The sequence below is a fragment of the Rhincodon typus genome, chromosome 18 (genome assembly GCF_021869965.1).
Source record: "Rhincodon typus isolate 14 chromosome 18, sRhiTyp1.1, whole genome shotgun sequence".
Taxonomy (NCBI): domain Eukaryota; kingdom Metazoa; phylum Chordata; class Chondrichthyes; order Orectolobiformes; family Rhincodontidae; genus Rhincodon; species Rhincodon typus.
The window spans coordinates 21,769,355-21,788,325 of NC_063349.1; the positions used below are offsets into that span (position 1 = coordinate 21,769,355).

At 38.5% G+C, this 18,971-nt stretch overlaps 1 protein-coding gene across 1 annotated transcript in view; it reads left to right on the forward strand.

Moving 5' to 3' along the window:
• LOC109917895 (cystine/glutamate transporter-like) overlaps positions 1 to 18,971 on the forward strand; it is a 43,070-nt gene that overhangs the window by 12,086 nt on the left and 12,013 nt on the right. The window contains exons 5-8 of the mRNA XM_020517766.2: positions 4,218 to 4,317; positions 14,116 to 14,160; positions 16,696 to 16,819; positions 17,736 to 17,839. Coding sequence (XP_020373355.2) covers positions 4,218 to 4,317; positions 14,116 to 14,160; positions 16,696 to 16,819; positions 17,736 to 17,839 — 373 coding nt within the window. The remainder of the gene's footprint in view (positions 1 to 4,217; positions 4,318 to 14,115; positions 14,161 to 16,695; positions 16,820 to 17,735; positions 17,840 to 18,971) is intronic.

An 18,971-nucleotide genomic window follows, 5' to 3' on the forward strand; every position in this document is an offset into this window, starting at 1 on the left:
TTTGTTCTCTATCCTATCCTTAACATTATTCCAAAAAAAACACAACCAAATCTGGATACAATATTCCATATTTGGTCTATTCAATATTTTGTATACGATTAGTATTATCCCTTTGGCTGTGTATTCCATAGCCTTAATTATAAAAAGTATTTTATGACATGATTTTTATTTACAACGTTTTCGGTTTATCCTACAAGCTTTATGCAAAATAATATTTATCTGAATCCTAAGTATCCTCTTCTAATATGTTACCACTTACAGGATATAAACTGTGCTTATTATACCTCCCTAAATGTACCATGATGCATTTCTCAGCAATTAATTTAATCTGACATCTATTTTATCAATCTACAAACCTGTCTGCTTTTCTTTCATTTTTGAGTTTGTTCTTTGTTACTACTCTTTTTGTTAATTGCCAATCTTTCTTCATCTTAATCTTAATTGCCTCTTAATCTTACCACTTTTTTCTCTATATATTTTCTCTATATGGCTTGATTGAATTTGTGAATTATTGGGTTTATATATGTTATATAATCTTTATGGGATTGTTTTATATAGAATCATAGAATCGTTATGTTGGAATGCAGATTCTCACTACTTGTGCACCTGGATATTTGGCTGTTGGTAGCTTTGGTACAAATGAATTTAAAAAATGCAGCTCAGCAGGGATGTTTTGTGAGGCAGACCTAATTACAGGTAATTCATCCTTGTCTTAAGAGCCTGAGACATATTTGTTGGGTCAATTTCTTTTTAATTCACTCATAGGATGTGGGCATTGCTGGCTGGGACAGCATTTATTGCACAACCTTCGTTGCCCTCTATAAGGTGATGGTGAGCTGCGTTCTTGAAACATTGTAGATAGACAAGTAATTTTGTTAAAATGGAATTCCAGGATTTTTACCCAGCAACAGTGAAGGAACATCAATAGATTTCCAAGTCAGCATGGTGAGTGGCATAGAGGCAATGGTGTTCCCAGGTATATATTGCCCTTGTCCTTAATGATGGAAGTGGTTATTGGCAGTTTGGAAGGCTCTGCCCAAGGAGACTTGGTGAATTTCTGCAGTGCATCATGTAGATGGTACACACTGCTCCTTCTGAGCAGTGGTTGTGGAGCGACTGGATGTTTGTAGAGGCGGCGTCAATCAAGTGGGCTGTTTGTCCTGGATAGTGTTCTGCCTGTTTAATGTTGTTGGAGCTGTACCCTCTAGGCAAGGAGGGAGTATTCCATTTCACTCCTTGCACATGATGGACACGCTTTGGGGAATCAGGCAGTGAGTTACTTACTTCTGTGTTCCTAGTCTGTGACCATCTCTTGTAGCCAATATACTTATATGGCTAGTCTAATTCAGTTTCTGGTCAATGGCAACCCCCAGGGTGTTGATAATGGGAGATTTTGTGATGGTAATGCCATTGAATGTCGAAGGATGGTGGTTAGATTGTCTCTTGTTGGACATGGTTATTGCCCATTGCCTGGCATTTATGTGGCTTGAAGGTTACTTACCAATTTTCAGTCCAAGCCTGGATATTCTTCAGGTCTTGCTATGTTTGAACATGTACTGCATCTCTGTCTGAGGAGTCATGAATGGTGCTGAAAATTATGCGACCATTAGCAAACATCTCCATTTCTGATGTTATGATTGAGGGGAGATCAGTGATGAAGCAGCTGATGATGGTTGGACGCTACCCTAAGGAATTCCTGCAGAGATATCCTAGAGCTAAGATGTCTAATCTTTGACAACTACAACCATCTTCCTATGTGCGAAGTATGACTCCAACCAGCAGAGAGCCTTCCCCCTATTACCCATTGATTTCAGCTTTGCTAGGGCTCCTTGATACCACACACAGTCAAATACAGCCTTGATGCCAAGGGCAGCCGCTCTCACCTCAGTGAGAGGGTCAATGACCAGGTAATTACACAGTAAGTGGTGATTGATAGCACTACTGATGACATCTTCCATCATTTTACTGATGACCCAGAGAATATTTTTGGCCCAGTAACTGACTGGGTTGGATTTGTCCTGCTTTTTGTGTACAAGATGAAGTGATGGAAGAGGTTAAGCTGACCACATCACATTGGTTATTGGATCATTGGGACAGACTGTATTTTGTACTGTAATTGTACTCTCTTGGGTTCATGTCATCTGAAGTACGCATTATTTGTCTTTTTATGTATTGTAAATTAGTGTCAGTATGCATGGAAGTTAGCAGTAAAATAAAACAAAGAACTGCAGGTGCTGGAGATCTGAAACACACAGGAACAGAAAGCACTGCAGAAACACAGCAGGTTGGCAGTATTTGTGGAGAGAAAACAGTTAACATTTCAAGACCAGTGACCCTTCATCAGAACTGGTCTGAAGAAGAGTCACTTTAGAGTCATAGAGTTTAGTGCAGCATAGAGTAATACAATTTGGCCCTTTGGCCCAAAGTGGTCCATGCTGACTGTGGTGCCCACTCAGCTAGTTCTAATTGCCTGGATTTCATCCATATCCCTCTAAACCCTTCCCATCCATGTACCTGTCCAAATGTTTTCTTAGATGTTGCTATTGTACCTGCCTCAACCACTTCTTCTGGCAGCCCATTCCATATACACACCACTCTCTGCATGAAGAAGTTGCCCCTCAGATCCTTTTTAAATCTATCCCCTTTCACCTTAAACCTATGCCCTCTAGTTTTCAATTCCCCATCCCTAGGGAAAAGACTATATGCATTCATCCTGTCTATGTCCCTCATGATTTTATACACTTCAATAAGGTCACCCTTCACTTTCGCATATTCCAAGGAATAAAGCCCTATCCTGGCCAACCTCTCCCTATAACTCAGGCCTACTAGTCCTGGCAACATCCTCGTAAATCTTCTTTGCACACTTTCCAGTTTAACTGTCTTTCCTGTAACGGGGTGGCCAAAACTGCACACAAAACTCCAAGTGCACCCTCACCAACAACTTATAAAACTGTAACATAACATCCCATCTCCTTTACTCAATATCTCAACCGGTGGAGGCCAGCATGCTAAATGCCTTATTCGCTACGCTGTCTACCTGTGACGCCGCTTTCAATAAACTATGTACTTGTACTCCGAGGTCCCTCAGTTCCACAACACTCCTCAGGATCTTACTATTTACTGTATAAGTCCTATCTTGGTTTGACTTTCCAAAGTGCAACTTAAGACCTCACATTTATCTGTATTGAATTGGACTTGACAATCCTCAGCCCACTTCTCCATCTGATCAAGATCCCTCTGTAATTTTTGATAATCTTCTTTGCTATCGACGATACCTTCTAATTTTGTATCATCTGCAAACTTACTAATCATGCCCTAAACATTCACATCCAGATCATTTATATAAATAACAAATAAAAAAGTTCCCTGCACCAACCCATGTGGCACACCACTAGTCACTGCATTTGAAAGAATAACATGCTGCAGTCATAGTGGATTTGTGAAGTACGGTCCCTGAATTCTTACAATAAATCATGAATTCAACAGTGAAAAAGCATATAATCATAGAGAAACATGTGATCTGACTTGATTGAGTATTCATGTTAAACAGTGTCTCGAGATTATTAAGGTTAAAAATCTGATTCCACAATTGCCAATTATTGTCTGCGTATAAAGTAATTAAACAAAATAGCACAGACAGCAATTCACAGATTAAAGCAGAGCAGGAAGATATTTGGTTTATTGAGCTGTGCTGACTCTTTTTAGGTTGTATTTCAATTTTAATTTCTCTACGCATTGAACCAGCTCAGTTTTGCCATATCATCTTTACTTCTTGTGAGAATAGAACTGGCCCATTACTTCATTTCCTCTTTCACCATTCACTATTGTTGTATAATGTTTAATTCGCAAATTTTTTTTCTAATTTTAATCAAACTTGTAATTTCCTTAGCTTTGGTGGTGCTTTTTGCTTTTTGACTACCTTTATTGCTTGTTATCTCTTCTTTTCAGGCCTTATGCCAAGCGTAATTACATGTACCTCATTATGTCTATCTGTCTCTGTTCAATGTTGCCTGCATTGATAGACCGAGCTACAAACATAATCAATCACACATAGGTTTCCATAATTTTTAGGGAACTTGTTTCTTTATTATATCAATAATTAAGATTTTTCAAATATTGACATGCCAAAATCCCAGTTGAGACATATTTGTGGTCTATAACACTTTGAAATCTGTGAACGTTTATCCTATGTTAAACTCAGTTTCTGTTCTTTACAGGGCACACTGAAAACTTTCAAAATGCTTTCGACAGTAATACAGTTACACTAGACAGAATTCCATTGGCTTTCTACTCAGGCATGTTTGCATATAGCGGCTGGTATGTAAGCAATTTGATGATATCCAACATGCATGAGGGTGTAAGAGGAGATGCATGTTTACACACTTGGGCACTGCTCACTCCATTTGCTTTTCATTATTTTTACCAGTGAGCTGAACTACAGAGTTCACCTTTATTTATCTGTCTAAAATTATTTCAGTCAACAGTTGTGCTCAGTTGTTATGAAGTTGCAAAATCCCATACTGCACTCATTTCAAAACACAAGAAACAATAACTGTCTTTGTAGATTGATAGGCAGTTATAATTCAAGCCTGTGATCCAACTGATTGGATGCATTGAAAAAGGGACTCTACATTCCTCTGATTAACAATGAAAAGAAATAGAATACAGAACAGTTGTTGTTAGTAATGTAGTATAATGTGGAAAGAGCAGGTTGAGCTTTAAAGATGTGTGGAACTTAAATAAGATTGTGAGCATATTATATTTAAAAAGAACAGTGAATAAATTCAAAGGAAGTGAAGGAGGATGAGTGAGAGTGAGAAAAGTAAGTGAAGTGTGTGAAACTTATCGAGAGAAATAACAGTGTGAACTGAGAGGCTATGTGCAAAGGGGAATGAGGGATGTGTGTAAAAGGCATACGAACAATTTGAGGGATACAAAGATTGATTATGTGAATAGAATGAGGAGTACACATAAAGAATATAAAACTAGAGTGAGGGCTGCAGAAATGATGTCCGAAAGTTTTAGAAATCAGCAAAAGATAAGTAGAAAAAGGGAGAAATTGGTTGATAAAAGACAATAAAAATGTCTACAAGAATATAAAAGAGAAAAGTGTAACTAAAGGGAATATTGAACTCTTAAAGGATGCGACTGGAGATCAATAACAGGAAATGACAGAAGCTTTGACTAAGTATTTGCATCTATCTTCAGAACAAAAGACAGGAAAAGCATCACAAGAATTGTTGAAAATTAAGAGGCAGAATGCTAGGAGGGACTCAAAACAATCACTATCACTGGAGAAAAAGTGATGGGAATGTTCACCAGACTTGAGACTAACAAGTCCTCTGGACCAAATGGTCTGCAACCTGTGTCTTAAAAGACGTGGTGGGGAGATAGTCAATGTATTGGTTGAAATCTTCCAAAATTACCGAACTTCTTGGAAAATTTCAGCAGATTGGAAAGAAGGAATGCAGAAAACTGCACGCCATAGCCAGTTAGCCTAACATCTGTCATTGTAAAATAATAGAATCCATCAGTAAGGAGGTAGTATGTCATGTAGAAACTCATAATGCAATCATGTGGAGTCAACATGGTTTTATAAAAGGGTGTTCCAAATTCTGCACCTAATTCAGATGTTTGTACATTTGTAAATTATGTTAGACTAATGTCTCAGTTATTTCATGGTAAATAAAGAGGAACCAGTAAATATTGTGTATTTGGATTCCAGAATGCAATTTGATAAGGCACCACATCAAATATTACTACACAATATAAGAGCTTAAGGTGTCAAGGTGACATTGGATCATGAATAGAGGACTGACTAACTAATAGGAAGGAAGAGTCAGAATAAATGGATCATCTTCAAGATTCCAGACTGTAACTGGTGGAGTACCTGCAGGGATCAGTAGTTGTGTCTCAACTATTACCTTTAACATGGATAAAGAGATTGACTGTATTGTACCTAAATTTGCTGACAATGTGAAGATAAGTAGGGGGCAAAGATTCTGCAAAGATATTTAGCTAGGTGAAGTAAGTGGTAAAACTTTTGGCACTTGGAATATAATATAGTAAAATGTGATGTTATCAACTTTGGTTGGAAGAATAGAAAAGTATAATATTATTGAACAGGAGAGACTGCAGAACACTGCAGTACAAAGGGATTTACGTTCCCTTGCACATCAATCACAAAATCTCAGTAGGGAACTATGGAAAGTAATTAAGCAAATGGAATATTGTGTATTTTTTACAAGGAGCATGGAGTACAAAATTAGGGAAGTCTTGCTACAATAGTGCAAGGCATTGGTGACACCACATCTAAGGTGCTTGGTACTAAAATAACTCCACAGAGGCTGGTATCCCATCACCAAGTCACCCTTTATTTACACGTGAAAAGTCCTTGACTCTAGTACTGCCTCTTCAGAATCAGCTCTCAGAGTGTCATAATCTCTGACACTCCTGTTTATATTGTCAGCCAGGGCTCCCTGTTTGGACAGCCCCAATCAGGAAACTCCTATTCTATAAGGTCCAGCTGGCTGAACTCATTACAATCACTACAGGTACAGTTTTAGTCATCTCACTTAAGGAGAAACATACTTACATTGTTGGCAATACAAGTAAGATTCATTTAGCTGACTCCTGGGATAAATGACTTGTCTATGCGGAAAAATTGAGTAGGGTCTGGCCTATATTCATGACTTTGGAAGAGTAAAAGGTGATCTTATTGAAATTTCTAAAATTATGAGGGGATTTAATAGGATATACGTTGAAGGGATGTTTTCCTTCGTGAGAGATCTCCAATTAGGAAGCACGTTTCAAAATCAGGAACTTCTCTTTTAAATTGGAGATGAAGAGGAAATTTTTTTAAATTCATTCATGGGATATGGGTGTCACTGGTTGGAGGGGCATTTATTACACTTGTTGCCCTTGAAAAGGTGGTGGTGACTACTTCTGACCTTACAGTAGAGGGATGGAGGAAGCAACTGAAGATGGATGGGGCCCAGGGCACTCTTTTGTTAGAGGGTCATTAGCATTAGGAATTCTTTTCCCTAGTGAGTAACGGAGGCTGCGTCATTGAATATGACCAAGGCCAAGTTATGGGTGACAGGAAGCAACCTGGAGTCAAGGCCACATCAGATCAGCAATGATTTCACTGAATGGCAGTGCAGGCCTGAAGCTCCTCCTCTTTCCCACGTCCTTATGTTCTTATGAATGGAGCGAGGGTGTAAAATTATTGTATGCAAATGGCAGTGATTGAGTGCACATTCATCTGTAAATTGAGTGTAGAATGTACAAGTGGTGTGTATGATTACACTGAAAGGTGTGTGAACTTTTTGATGGGTGTCAAAGTGGCATGTGTGAACATATTGAGGGGTGTCCAAGTGGCATGTGTGAATGTAGCGAGGGGTCCATTTGATAGGATACTTTGTAGGATACGAAAAGAAGTAGCTACAAAGATAGTGGACACTAGTAATCTTCCAAGAATCCTTAGAGTCAGGGAAAGTCCCAGCTCATGTAACGCCTTTATCAAAAAGGTGGGAGACAAGTGGGACAAGCATTTGCCACTGACTATTATATCTAAGGCAAATGCCAAGAACTACAGGGCAGCTCCAGACTGATAGTGCTCTGAGAGCACAAAGGTCTTTTAAATATGACACAAATGCCAGGGATGCCAATCAATTCTGGAATCTCCAGTGAGTGGTGAGTTGCTCTGGAAATGGCATATGGTAAGCTGGAATGAAAATAAGCTGTTATTTTCGGTACGAGGGCTCAAATGACAATGACAGTGGAGAGTTTAGTAAGATATACTCACTCAGCCTCACAACAAGAATCTCTCTACTACACTTTTGATTTAGTTCAGAGAATTGAGGTAAAGGCGGCATTTTCAGGCATACACACTTCTACATCGTTCGGTGAAGGGACCACAATTATTTACAATATATTACTGACTTGGGTGAGGAAAGTAAATGTACTATAGCCAAGTTTACAGATGATAGAAAAATAGAGGGGGGATGGCAAGAGTTAAGGATGACACAGAGTCTTCAGAGAGATATAAACAGATTAAGTGAGTGGGCAGAAACTTGGCAGATGGAATATAAGGTGGGAAAATGTGAGGTAATGTACTTTAGGAGGAAGAATAGAGGAGCTGTATATTTTTAATGGAGAAAGACTGCAGAAAGCTAGAGAAGAGAGGGATTTGGGAGTCTTTGTGCATAAATCACAAAACAAAAACTAGCATCCAAGTCCAGGAGGTATGAGGGAAGGCAAATGGACTGTTGGCCTTTATATCAAAAGGTAATGCAATGTAAAAATAGGGAGATTTTGCTAAAACTATACAAGGTACTAGTCAGACCAGGTCTGGAATACTGTCAATAGTTTTGATCCCCTTACCTAAGGAAAAATACGCTGGCATCAGAGACAATCCAGGGAAGATTCATCAGGTTAATATCAGGTACGGAGGGAATTTGTTATGAGGAGAGGTTGAGTAGGTTCGAGTTTAGGATAATGACCTGATTGAAACATACTAGTTTCTGAAGGGTAACAGGGTAGACACTGTGAGGTTGTTTCCAGCTGTAGAACAGTCTACAGTCAAATGGCATAATCTCAAAATAAGGACTCACTTAGTTAAGAGGGAGATGCTCCAGTGGAGTCTTTGAGTTTGAATCCAAGTGTATTTGCACATTCTCCCCATGTCTGTGTGGGTTTTTGTTGGGTGTTCTGGTTTCCTTCCACAGTCCAAATGGAAGTTATATGGATTGACCATGCTAATTTCCCCCATTGTGTCCAGGAATGTGCAGGCTAGGAGGGTTAGCCATGGGAAATGCAGGGTTACAGGGTTAGAGTAGGGAGTAGGTCTGGGTGAGATGCTCTTCAGATGGTTAGTGCAGACTTGATGGACCAAATGGCCTCTGTACTGTAGGGATTTGAGAGTCTTGTTCACTGCCATAGAACCACCTGTCAGTTCTCCTTACATTGAAGTCCACTATTACTAAAGCTATCTGCCTTTTTCCTCCCCTGCTGTGCAGCAGAGCCAACCATGGTACCAAAACCTAGCTGTTGCTGCCTTACCCAAGGCCGAAATCAAACCCGGGTCCCTGGAGCTGCGAGACAGCAGTGCTAAGCATTGTGCCACCGTGGAGGGTTGCATTTGTAGTTGGCAGCCTGTGACCAGCAGTGTACCACAGGGCTTAGTGCAGGGACCCTTGATGTTTGTTATGCACATTAATGACTTGGATGTGAATGTAGAGTGCATAATTAGTAAGTCTGAAAATAACACAAAAGTTGGTGGTGTTGTTGATAGTGAGGAGGATGGTCTCAGGCTATAGCCTAATATCGATCAGCTAGCATATTGGGCAGAGCAATGGCAAATGGAATTCAATCCTGATATATGCAAGGTTATAAATTTTGGAAGGTCAAGTACAGAAAGGCCACATCCAATGAATGGTCGGTCTCCCGAGAGTACTAAGAAAAGAAGGTTTACAAGTCCATAGATCCCTGAAGCTGTCAGCACAAGCAGACAGGGTGGTGAAGAAGGCATACAGGATGCTTGCCTTCATTGGCCAGGATGGAGAATATCGGAGCAAGGAAGTCACACTATAACTTTATAAAACATTAGTTATGCCATAGATGGTTTCTGGTGGTCACACTATTGGAAGGATGTGATTGCACTGGAGAGAGTGCAGAGGAGATTCACCAGGATGTTGCCTGGGATGAAAAATCTCAATTATGAGGAGTGACTGGATACGCTGGGTTTGTTTTCCCTAGAACAGAACAGGCTGAGGGGAATCTGATTGAGGTATGTAAAATTATGAGAAGCATAAACAGAGTAGATCATGAGAATCTCTTCATGGCAGATGTGGCTAAGACCAACAAACATAAGTTTAAGGTCAGAAACATGTGATTTACAGAAGCCCTGAAAAAAACATTTTTCACCCATTGGGTGGTATAAATATGTTACATGCTTCCTGGCTGGGTGGTAGTGGCAGGTACTCTTGTAACATTTAAGAAGCATCTTTATTAGCAATTAAAATGCCAGGGCATATTAGTGCACCAACAGCAGGTAAATAATTTGGTGTTTGTTGGTATTGATATGGTGGGCTGAAGGGCCTATTTCTATGTGGTATGGCTGCCACTAATTCTTTCTATTCATCGAAGTTAAACTAGTCTGTAATTGATGGACCTACTCTTTCTACAATCTTTTTTGGAAAAGAGTGTAATGTTTGTATTCTCCAATCCTCTGGTATCACCCCTGAGCTAGGAAAGATTGAAAGAATGTAGCCAGTACCTCTACAATTTTTGGCCTCACTTCCTTCAAATCCTTGGAAGCACCTCATTCAATCTCAGTGCCTTATCTACTTTTAGGTACTTTTTTCTGATGAAGGGTCGAGGCCCGAAACGTCAGCCTCTCTGCTCCTATGATGCTGCTTGGCCTGCTGTGTTCATCTAGCCCTGCACCTTGTTGTCTCGGATTCTCCAGCATCTGCAGTTCCTACTATCTCTACTTTTAGGTACTGATAGTTTTTCCAAGACTTCCTCCTTAACAATGTTAAACCCTTCTACGTGGACTGAGTTTCCTCCTCCGTAACCGTATGCTGGGAAGCATCAGCATCATAGATAAACACAGATGAAAAGTCTTCTTTTAACGCTACAGCCATATTCATTTGTAAGCCCCTTTTTGGTCCATAATCAGTCCTCCTCCTCTTCTTACCAACATTTTAATGCCCATATGCTTATAGAAGACTTTGAGATTTCTGTCAGGGTGGATTTCCCTTGCTACTGCTCCCTTGTTAATTTGAAACTTATTCTTCCAGTAACTCCATTACAAGATCAAGCTCCTGGTCTTTGATAAAAGTTTAAACTGTTTATAGACAAGAGAAAAATAAAAGGATTCAAATCACCTGTCTCTCTCTCCCTGGCCTTGGCAAGCTGGCTTAGGTCAATGCATATTCTGATAGACCCATTGGGGGTGTTGTTATGGACCAGGCCAAACCCCATCAAAATATATTAAAAAGATAGCCTAGACCCTAAATGTTTCTTCTTTTAAAGGTGCTGCATTCCAAATGCAATTTGATTGGTCAAACTTCTTGACTTTATGCAAAATGCACTTTATTTTTACACAACAATTAAAATACAAACAAAATAAAAAGAAAAGAAAATAATCGGCTTAATTGTAACTCTATCAAAATGTTTAACAAAACAATACATATTTAACTACTACTAATTAACTGTTCCAGCATAGTTACATCCCATAAACATAAGACAAATTCAGTAAAATAGATTGTCTCACATGCAATTCTAGCAGCAGGAAGACAACTCCAGCTTTTAGCTGTAACCGAGAGAGGAATAAGAACTTTTACATCCAGCTTCAAGACCCCAGCAAGTGCAGAAAGCTAAAACTAAAAATCTTTGCTCAGTGGGAGTTTGACCCTGCTTCTAGTGCTTGAGCTTTAAAATTAAAAACTCCAAGGCCTCAGAAATTGTTTACTTTATTGGCTTTCAGCAGACCTCCACCTCTGACACAACCTTTCTTCATTAAAAAACCAGAATACACCTCTTAAAGCCATAGTATTGTCACAATGTATACAGTAACCATGTCTGAACACTATTCAGTTAGTTTTGTCACCAGGAAATGATGCCCATTTTAGAAAATTCATCAACTTGTTTCTGAACTTGATTAACTCAGGGATCCGGAATCTCCTCGGTCTGTCGAAATACAGGAGTTTCGTAGCTTTCTTTCATATGGGGCATTGAGTTTTTCTCATCCTGTGAACAATTTAGGTAACCCTTCACAAAATAAGTTATACTACTGTGCTGTTCAACATTTTGAGCTTTTGAAGAAGGATGAAGGCAAAACATGTATTCTTGCTCAAGAGTCAGATTTCTTGATTATGAATTATATGTGCGTTCCCTACTGTCTGATATCCTGATGTTGCAGAGTCATTTGTAGCATGACTTTAGTTTTGAGAGCTATGCCACCTGGGCCATGGAGCTCTATCTCTGTAGGCTGTAATTTATGTTTCTTCAGCCATGGTATTCACTCTGATAGGACAGGGACACTTGCCCCTATGTCAAGCTTAAAATTAATGAAACATCCATAAACATAAACAGGTTCTGTCAAACTCGAATCGGTTTGATCACCAATTTCCCTTAGGAATGCACTGGATAAATTTTCTAATGTTGACAGTTCTACTGCATTAACATACGTGTATGAGTCAATATTCGACATTTTGCTGCTCTGACATTGTGCCCTAGCTCTTATTTTTTCTTGAAATGAATTATATTTTTGTAGATGAAGCATTCTTCTGTCATGGCTGAGCACTACTCAACTTGTAAATCTTTCATGTTTCACAGAACTGATACTGACCCTGAGTATCTGCTGTTTGGCCGACACATCGTGTTGGCTTGTTGCATGTCTCTTTTGGATATTTATACTTCACTGGGTAGGTTCTATTATCTCCTGTGATAGGTTTGTCCTTCTCTCCACATTTGTCTGTGGTTCCTTCTAATTTCTGCTTCCATACAATCTGAATACTTTCATCCTAAGTCAGATCTTCTTTGAAATGTAACAGATTTGATGAATATTCATCAATAATTCCAATAATTCTGTCATTTTTACAGTCTGGTTACAAAGCTTCATAGTCACACTTTTCCACTAATCTATAAAGATTCATCAATGAAATTATCTATGGATTCTCCTGGGTGATAATATCTTCAATGGATCTCTGCTCTTTCAAGAACTTTACCTATTCACAGATTAAAGTAATCAAAAGCTTATAAGCTCCTTCAAAAGTATCTGTGTCTATCATGTATGACAATTTATAATGTCATCAGCTGAAGGTCCTATTGAATACAATAATGTAGTTGCTTGTTCATCATGTGATTTAGTAATTAAGTTTGACGAAATTCTGTATCTTAAGATTTCTTTTCTCCAAGATATCCAGTCCTGTGTTCCATATGGCTCATCATTGTTATTAAATCTTTCTAATGTGATTGCATATTCTTCTTACTTCAAAGTTTTTAAATTCTACAGTCTCTGAATGCTGCTGCAATCTCTTCCCCTTGAAAACTTTTACCTCTATAAACAGCAATGCTGAAATTGAAATTGTATTGTATTGCAACCTTGTATTATTTTCCTTCTTGTAAAGCTCTCAATTCTGTTAAATAGTAATGCTGTATAACTTTACAGTTTACTGGGAATAGCGGCAGGGGGCAGTTTACTTTATTTTGGAGTTGGCAAAATGGAGTTTTCCTACTTTTTACTCCTCTTCTATGACATCCCCAAATAAAGGCTTGACTTCAAGAAATGGGGACACAAAACTTTCTGAGTGATCCTAGGATGATTGTTTGTCAAATATAAAGCTTGGATGTACTGCAATTTTTTTTTGGTCATCTGGTCATCCCATATATTCTTCAGTCAGCAGTTTACAGCAATAGTGGAAAACTGTTAACTCCAATACAATCCATTAGAGGTCTTGTGTGGCAGTGATAATGTCCCAACCTACAGGCTAGAAGCTCTAGCTTCAAGTTCCACTCATGACGTGATAGTCAAGAAGAAGTGTGTCACAATGTGGCTAAACAATCTAAAAACCCTCCCAATAACCCATGGCTGACGTAAAGAGCATGAGGGGTTCATGGTCAGCCAGATCCACGTGGTAGCTGCAGAGCAACAGTATTTTCATGTTAAAAGACACCACACACAGCTTCTCTGCATGATGGCAAGTGCCATCCTTATTCCATACATATCAATCCGTACATGGCAAGGAAGATTCATTTGGTAAAAAAATCACTATGCACACAGAAATGATTATTTCAAGTCATTTAAACAATTCAAAATAGTTAGAGACAAGCCTGAATTATAGTCATTGATGCACATTACCAATTGGAAAGGCTATAAATGGAGAGTGTGAACATGTAAATAGTATAAAAATGATTTACACAGACAGTGTAAAGGACGTGTGAGTGGCATGTGTTAACCTGGTAAAGAATATGTGACTGACATGAGTTAATATTGTGCTTATCAGCAGGTGAAGGATACTGAATAGTTGTGCGAATGGCAAGGAATAATAATTGTAGGCTAATGCTTCTTTAAAATTACCATCAATTCTGAATTTCTTCTTACAGGTTTTATATGAACTTTGTCACAGAGGAGATAATTAATCCAGAAAGGTATGTATTGTAGTTGTGTTAATTCTCATCAACAAACAAATAAATAATTTTATAATCCTTCAATCAGAATCAATGGATTTAAACCATATTCCATCATTTATTCTCATGCTGCATGTTCTTTCAGAAAAATCATTAAACAAGGTTCAATCTGCCTAAGTGAGAATAGAGATCCCCATCAAATTGTTGAAAGAAGGGCTAGAGATTTCAACAAGTATCTTGGCTAAAATTTCATCATCCGCTGAACCTCAGTAAAAAACTATCACAGTTTCCCAAAGCAGTGGCCTTCTGATCAGTGACACTCAATTACCTTTCCACAAAAAAACAAATTATCATCAATTATACCCAGTGGATCAATCAGCAACAAGCATGTTTTCATGTACAAATCCACTGCAAACACAATAGTCTGATCAATAAACAGCAAGATCCCCCTTGTCGTCCCATCCATCACTACATTTAGCATTCTCTTTAACCTGTTCCACTCATTCTTCAAGAGGACAGGCAGAGTATGCTGCTGAAACACCAGGTCCACCAGTTCCTCGAAGCAACACTCTGAAGATAGTAACATCTCCTTTCAGAGCACATTTCATATGGTGTAACTGTAAAATCAGCTTATCATATGAACAACAGAGCTGAACTCCAGAGGTTAGGTGTGAGTGAATGCCCTTGGCATCAAGGCAGCATTTGACTGATTTCTGAAGAAGGGTCCAGATCCGAAACCTCAGCTTTTCTGCTCCTCTGATGCTGCTTGGCCTGCTGTGTTCATCCAGCTCTACACCTTGTTATCTCAGCATTTGACTGAGTGTGGCTTCAAGAAACTAGAGAAAAATTGAAGTCATTGGAAACCAGGGGATGTGAATTAAGGGAAATCCACTCACTTGAGTCATATGCCTAGCACAGGAAAATGGTTGTAGTTGTTAGAGTCCAATCAACTCAGTCTTTGGACATCACCGCAGAAGTTTCTCAGGTAGCATTCTAGTCCCAAGCATCTATTGATGCTCCAGAAATGATGTCCCTTCCATTGGAAGGTCGGAAGTGGAGTCTTTTTGCAAGTGGCTGCACATTTTGACCCTTCAAAAGCTGTCCACTCCCAGAAGTCAAGAGTATGATAGAATACTGTCCACAAGCCTGGATGGTGTTAGTTCTAACAACGCACAAGAAGCTTAATAATGTTCAGGACAAAGCACCCCATTTAACTGATACCTCAACCATTACCTGATGCATACTGGCAGCAGTGTATGCTATATACAAGATGTACTGCAGCAACTATTTCAACAGCAACTTCCAAACTCATGATCTCCACCACCTAGAAAGACGAGGGCAGCAGATGCACAGGAACACCTGCAAGTTCACCTCCTAGGCACACATTATTCTACCTTGGAGCAGTATCACTGTTCCTTCATTGTCGACATGGTTAATTACTTTTAAGTAATTATGTTGTGAAATGTGCATGGCCAATGGTGAAAGTGGTGCATTAATGGTCTGCCTCAGAAAGAGATGAATGTTTGACAGATTTTTTTGTTGAAGATGCACTTTAAACAAATGAATGTTGATTCCATTTGCTTGTAATATATCAAATAAACTGCAACAAAGCACCTGCTCACTTTATTTTCTTTATTTTATACTCCACTTATGATAGATTTTATCTGTTTAAAATTATTCCTGTCCCTTTTTAAATTGTCTTTTTTCTTTCTGTGTTTGTATTGCATATTGTTTATTGAAAAATCATGGTTAGATGACTTATTTCAAAAATCTTGAAAGTCACCAAATCATAATAATTATTAATGACAAAAGCTATTCAGAGTGAGCCTTCAATGACTCCTGCAGTAATATCTTATTATTCACTAAATGCCTTCAGGTATTTTGTCTCCATCACTATCCATAAGGTTATCCCACATGTTGATCATCTTTGTATTTTACGCCTATAACCAGATCCACCACATCCTAATGCAATCTTCTAAAGTACCCAAAATCTTTACTCTTTCACCAATTTATTGTCTGAATTAGAAAGCAGTGTCCTTGAAGAGAATGCTGCTGATCTTACTACCAGCAAGTACAAGGCCAGGAAACACAGAGGTCCCAATGCAGAGGTCACAAAACCCAGAGGTAAATTCAATAGCAGATACCTGCCTTTACTCCATATCCCTTACTGCTTGTAGTTAATAAAAATCTACCAGCTTAAAATTAATCATTGATCCAGCATCAGAAGACAGTTCCAAACTTCTGCCATCCTTTGAATTATGAAATACATCCTAATTACACTCTCAAAAGTTCTGGTTTTGGTTTATGTCTCTGTTTCTAGAATCCTAGGCTAGCAAGAATAGTAAGACAGCAGCATGAAGTAGGTCACCTTCCTAACTCTGTACACTGTGCAAGCTAAGTACTTAATCTCAGAATGTAATTCTGTGTACATCTATTCTCACCATGTGATCACAAGGCTAAACATCATCAAACTGTCATTAGTCACCAAGATCTTCAAATGAATTTTAAGCAAAGTTAATTGCTAATCAGTTTCTGATTATACATTGTATTTTACAGGAATATTCCTCTGGCCACTACCTCCTCTCTGTTCATTGTTACAATACTCTACTTGCTTGTAAATGTGGCATACTACACAGTATTGACAGCAGATGAGGTGTTAGCATCTGGTGCAGTAGCTGTGGTAGGTAACCAAGAACACTCTCACTATAATCTATTTTTCTTTTACATTTTTCCTCCTGTTGAATCTTTATTGTGAATTTTGAACTCAGCTTGCTTGAGTATGTAATTATCAGAGAAATAAAGAAGCATTCCCATGTTAGATAGATGCATGAACTCTGTCACATGTCAGCCTGAAAGGCCTAGTTTTTATCTGATGTATGAGGTACCAATGCTCTGTCAGGCCTCAGAGGCCACAGGAGCAAGAATATCCAAATTGCTTCCTAGCCAGTTCCCCGTCTAACACCACTGGCTGTCCCAATGTCAGCAGCAGGACATTCTGGAACAAGGTTAGGACCCATCACTTCAAGTTAATTCGTAGATCTTCTGCTGAACTCTCATCAGTCAACTTTCAGCTCTCTTTTCTCTAATGTGACAAAGAGCATTAAAAAAAGTGCATAAACTGAAAAAGCATTAACAAAAATCATAATTTGAGACAATATTTTCTTCCACATTATTGTCTCAAACAATTGCTGCAATCTCCCCTATCTTTATATCCTCTTCCATATCATTTTATTTTCTGGATCTGGCCTTTTGTATGCCCTGTCCTCCCCTTCCTCACTTCTAATGAAAGATTCTTCAACTTTCTCAAGACCACACTTCAGAACTCTATTCCTAAACCCATCTAAATTCAATATTAATGCAAGTTGTTGTTTGAAAGATGCTGGCTGAGCCAGATGAGAATGTCACTGCTCCCACATATCAGCTTAAATAAACAGTCCGACAACATTCAAATACTTGAACTGACTTTCTGCCTCCATACAAGTCAATTGTTTATAACTATATTATACTGCCCTAATTGTCATTGGTCAACATTTCAGTAAAACTGTATGGAGCGGTATCTGTTTCCAAATAATGATATTGAGTTTTTTTTTAATTAGACCTTTGGAGAGAGGAATCTGAAAAGCTTCACCCCAATGATTCAAATTCTTGTTTCACTGTCATGCCTTGGGGCAATAACTGGAGGTCTATTTGCTGTTTCCAGGTACGACTGAGTATATGGAAAGTATATGTAACATTATAAAGTGCTTCCTTGAAACCAGAAACAGAAGTAAAAATGAGACAACTCGTTGCTTCATTGTACCAACATGCCAAGTTTCATCATTTCTTAGCTTGCTGGTTGGGTTAAGAAATAAATTCCTCCCCTTTCTCCATCAAAATTGATAAATGTTTCTAGTAACGGACAAAATAGCACAAAGAACCAATTATGCTGCAGTTTGAAATTAACCTGAAATTGACATGACAACCGAAGAAGAATAACTCCAGCTCTGACTCCCAAATGCACAAAATCCAAGCTGAGACAAATACCTTGAATACGTTGGCACATGTTGCATAATTTTAGCCCAGTGCAAAATATATTTTGAAAGCCATGGTGCTGTCAATTGCATCTCCTAGAAATTGTATAGAGTATTTTCACAATGAGGAGAAAGTTCCTTCCATTTTCTCCTAACATTAAAGATTATTTACTGATCAGATAGGAGCTCTGACACAGCATCAAAGCACACTTGCTAAAACCTCTCGCTACCAGCTAGACACAGATAGCCTGCAACAACTACACATCACATCTTGTAAAACTGCAATCAAACATCACTGCAAGTAATAACATAAAATTTATCATCCAAAGGAGGCCAATTTGAGCTAGTGTGTTACATTGGCTACTTGATATGATTTGTTATTATTGGATACGTCATTAATTGAAATTGAGTTTCAAATTCTACTTCCATAAAAGAATCGCTTCTAATATTTGACAGAAACAGATCCATTGTCATATTTAATTATCGAACTTATGCCTGTTCTAGTAGCTGTTTGGATTCTTCAAGGACTTGATGAGAAGAGGTGTAGATCCAATGACAGCAAGTTGAATTGGCATTATGCTCCAAATGTAGTCTATGGGACAAGGATCTAAATTAACAAAACACATAGGCATGGGACAAAATTGCTTTCAGTAAATAAAAAAAAATCCAGGAGCAAGTTGTAAGATGGATTTGTGTCAAAAAGGGAAGTTATTGTTGGAAAGGATGACTCAGAGAATCCTAATGAAGAGAGTTAGAGAAGTGCTTGCCCGTGGAAATTCTGTAGCCAAATTAAAGTGATTGCATTGGGTTTACATTACTGTT